This window comes from Medicago truncatula, chromosome 5, assembly GCF_003473485.1.
Source record: "Medicago truncatula cultivar Jemalong A17 chromosome 5, MtrunA17r5.0-ANR, whole genome shotgun sequence".
Classification (NCBI taxonomy): Eukaryota; Viridiplantae; Streptophyta; class Magnoliopsida; order Fabales; family Fabaceae; genus Medicago; species Medicago truncatula.
In genome coordinates this window covers 31,913,681-31,917,984 of record NC_053046.1, presented here as the reverse complement: position 1 = coordinate 31,917,984, position 4,304 = coordinate 31,913,681, and the positions used below count along the sequence as shown (strand labels likewise).

Below are 4,304 nucleotides of genomic sequence, written 5' to 3'. Positions count from 1 at the left end.
CCAAAAATTGTTGTTGACGTTTTGGAATCTATGGTAGGTTTATTGTGATGGATCTATAGCTTCATCTGCATTTTTACGTCGTTGTTGTTGTTTCTATGCAATTGTAATTACTTATTATGTTTTTTTTTTTAATTTTGTAATTTCTTTTTCTTCTTTTTTTTCCGATTTTTTTTCACATGAAGATGATGAAGACGATGAATGTATGATGAAGATGTTGAAGAGTGACATAGTGATTTGATAAAAATCTGGAAGAAAGGGAATATGGATAAATAAAGAAAGAGAAAGAAATATGAGAGAGATGAATGAGTGATAAAGAGGAAAGAGAATTGGAAAAATAAGAAAAATCATGTGTAGAGGGTGTACCACAATAACATAGAGACCAAACAAATCTAACCGTTAAAATTTTGAAATAAACTTGTCTATGGTGGAACATATGAAGCAAGTGATCCATATTAAAATTTATCCCAACATCTGACGTGTCATGACTTGAAATCTGATTGGTTGAATTAAACGACTTCACTAAAAAAGTCAATTTCTCGACTTCTTCATAGAAGCTCCCTATTTATTAATGTACCATAGATAAAATCAATAATTATTATTTATAGTTCTTTAACATGTGTCCTTAAGACACAAGTTTGCATGATCTTTAAATTTAATGTATTGAAGTTTAAAAATAGATTTTATTTTTTATATTTGTCTTTGTCAAAAAAAAATTATATTGTCCTCGTAAAAAATTTGTAAAAAACTAAAATTTATGTTATCTCTTCCATATTACAACCGTGACTAAGTTTTCAAATTTCGTAATAAATCTTAATACGTGTTAGGCAGGTCATGTGTAAACTTACTAATATCAACATCAACCAAAAAAAAAATCTCAATACTTTATTCAATTATATATATTTTGTAAGTAACATATACTATAACTCTCTTTTGTAATATCGATTCTTTTATTAAATAAAATACAAGTAGCTCCATTAAAACATGTTTCATCAATAAGCTAGCAATAAAAATAGGATTGTATGTAAGACCAGCCTCTGTTTTATTTTTTGACAAACCCTACCTTTGTTGTCTTTGTCAAAATTTATGACGTACATCTTCGTTCATCCGATTTTAAACTCGTTATTGAACAGTTATATATGTGAGTTTTAATGATATTTGTCGATTTATTTTTGACAACAAAATAAAAGTTAGAGTAAGTGTTGTTATCATTATCACTTGTTTTCAAAATTTATTTTCTTAGAAATCTAAAAAAGAAAGAAAAGAGAAATGACAAATGAGTGTAAGAATAATTCAAGATTCCAACACGTAACAATGGAAAACAACATCTATAGGATACCCCACATGGTGCATAATCTACAACAAAAACAGAAACTGGTCCACATCATTTATCACTCACTTTCTTTTCCCTCTTCAAAACAACCTTCCTCGTCATCTTCAACTTCAAACACATTCACTCTCTCCCAACACTTCTCTCTCACATGGCAACATCATGTTCACAAGACATAGCTCGAGAAACCTCATGCCGCGACGGCGCCGCGGCATCACATCTAAAAATAATCTCCCTCTTTGTCATATTCATCACCAGCGCCGTCGGTATGACGGCGCCAGTACTTTTAGCTCGTGTCTTCCAAGGAAAACCGTTATACGATAGAGCATTAGTATTAATAAAATGTTTCGCGGCAGGCGTGATACTCTCCACTTCCCTAGTCCACGTCCTCCCAGACGCCTACGCAGCACTCGCTGACTGCCACGTGGCATCCCGTCATCCTTGGAAGGATTTTCCCTTCTCAGGACTAGTAACTCTCATCGGCGCAATTCTCGCGCTCTTCGTGGACCTCGTAGCGAGTTCCCACGTGGAGCACGGACAGTATGCGCCGGTGGGTGAGAAAGAGATGGAGTTGGAAGGTGGTGAAGGAGATTGTGAAAGAGGGGAAGAGTTAATTAAATTGAAACAAAGATTGGTTTCACAAGTATTGGAGATTGGGATAATATTTCATTCAGTTATAATTGGTGTGACTATGGGTATGTCTCAAAATGTTTGTACTATAAGGCCTTTAGTTGCTGCTTTGGCTTTTCATCAGATTTTTGAAGGGATGGGTCTTGGTGGTTGTGTTGCTCAGGTTAGTTTCTTAATTCTTTCTTTCTCTTGCTCTACTTTGATTATTATCATTGCTGAGAAATATTTATTAGAGAGAGGATTTATGAAAGATAAAAAGTTAATTGGATGTTATGATTGATACTAGAATTACAGTGATATTGTTACTATATAAGTCTAACATACATGCAGAAGTCAGAGTTCGAACCTCAATTTTTGAATTCCTAGCCCAGTGGCTACATGATTTTGTTTAAACGTGTAATGATGTTGAAGATGATTTTATTGATTTTCATTATTGTTGATTTGTTGGGGACTTGGAGATTCTTATCTCCAAATCTATTGTTTTGTTTTTATTGTTGCTTCATGACAGAACTTGATTTTAGCTACTCGTACTCTTTCATTTTCTTGACAACTCAACATGTTGTCCACTCTGTCCAGGAAAACAACAATATATGTACTTGTATTGTATTTCAGTGACAAACACATAGTTTTGTTAGAAAAAAAAGGAAAATGTTACATGAACATCCTTTAATCATACACCCTATTGTAAGCCCATGCATTAAGGATATTTTGGTAAATTTATCTCACAACCATACTTTCTCTTTCATCTCCTCTCTCTTTTCCTTGCCACATGTCAAAATTTTGTGTGGGTGTAAGAGGTGTATTGCCACATGGGGGTGTACATGTATCACCACTCAAAAAAAATTAGCATGTTGACCAAAGTCATAAAGTCATTTGGAAAATGATAGAAAGATGATGGTTTAAATGGTCAAAAATTAACATGTTGACCAAAGTCAGTGACAAATATTTTAATAATAGAAAGATGGTGGTTTAAATGGTCAAATAGTATAATGTTTTTACACCTTTACCCATAATTATATTTTTGGAAAATTTCTTTTTCATGTAAGAAGTTGCTTAAAAACACATGAAATTATCACTGGGAGCATATCTCAGTAGACAAAGATAATGTATTGTTATATGTAGTGATTGGGATTTGAACTTCGGATACTCCACTTATTCACCTTATGAGGTGAATTCTAGCCAATATATTACTTGACCAAAAAACATATGAAAATAACTAAAAACCGCAACGGTATTTAATTGCAGCTCGCTTCAAGCAAGAAAAACGAGTTTTAGTTAACTACCATTGAAGTTTTTTTTGTCATTTTTATGTGTTTTTAAACAACTTCTTACGTGGATAAAACAATTTTCTTCTTCTAGTCACACAAACCCATTCTAATGGTCTAGATGGTCAAATATATATAAGAAAATAATAGTAATATTGAGGATTGGGAAATTATTATCAATTAGTGTCACTATTGACCATCTTAAGATTATAACATATGAGATTTGAATTTCCAAATGTCAAAATCTTATCATTAGGTTCAAATACAATGGACAACAAAGAATAGAAATAATAAAAAGAAATAACCTTTTAAATCTTAAATATGTTACATGGTGTTATGCTAATACATATCTTACCATTAATAATTGCAGGCAGGATTTAGCTATGGAACAGTGGCATACATGTGCTTCATGTTTTCAGTAACAACCCCAATGGGGATAATTTTAGGGATGATATTATTCTCATTGACTGGTTATGATGATAGTAACCCTAATGCCTTAATAATTGAAGGGTTACTAGGTTCAATTTCTTCAGGAATTCTAATTTATATGGCACTTGTTGATCTCATAGCAGCTGATTTCTTTCACAACAAGCTTATGAATTCTGATCCACGTTTGAAAAAGGCTTCTTTTGTTGCATTAACTATGGGTTCTGCTTCTATGTCTATTCTTGCCCTTTGGGCTTGAACATTTTTTGTACCTTAATTGTGCTCAAATGTGTTTTGTTATCATCCATAAAATTGCCATTTGAAAGTGTAAACAATGATCGAAATGGAAAGAAAATGAAAGGTCATGTGAGGGTTCTAGCATGCATCGATCGTATTGTACATACATAATAATATTATGAATGAAACAATAAACAAAAAGAAAGTAATTAGAATTGTTTTATTACATTAATTAGAAGTTTTTTTGAAGGGATTAATTAGAAGTTTTTATATGTGAATTATATCATCAAATTTATAAAATTTAATATATTTTATCTCCGTGAGCACAACTAAATTGATAGGGACAATGCATTGAAATATGCAAGGGTCGGATTTCAAACTCCAACACCCCACTAATTCGTGTTAAAGGTGAATTCTAT

General features: G+C 32.2%; 1 protein-coding gene across 1 annotated transcript; it reads left to right on the top strand.

Moving 5' to 3' along the window:
* The first annotated feature begins 1,375 nt into the window (after positions 1 to 1,375).
* LOC11416590 (zinc transporter 6, chloroplastic) lies at positions 1,376 to 4,100 on the top strand. The gene is made up of 2 exons (XM_003615713.4): positions 1,376 to 2,120; positions 3,593 to 4,100. Exons 1-2 carry the CDS (start codon positions 1,479 to 1,481, stop codon positions 3,905 to 3,907), a joined length of 957 nt encoding a protein of 318 aa, XP_003615761.1. The 5' UTR covers positions 1,376 to 1,478; the 3' UTR covers positions 3,908 to 4,100.
* Positions 4,101 to 4,304: the final 204 nt, after the last annotated feature.

Bases quoted from the DNA above. Each gene is read 5' to 3' on its own strand.
- LOC11416590 (XM_003615713.4), top strand. From the start codon at position 1,479: ATGGCAACATCATGTTCACAAGACATAGCTCGAGAAACCTCATGCCGC. The intron at 2,121-3,592 runs GTTAGTTTCTTA...TAATAATTGCAG, and splicing joins TTGGTGGTTGTGTTGCTCAG to GCAGGATTTAGCTATGGAAC.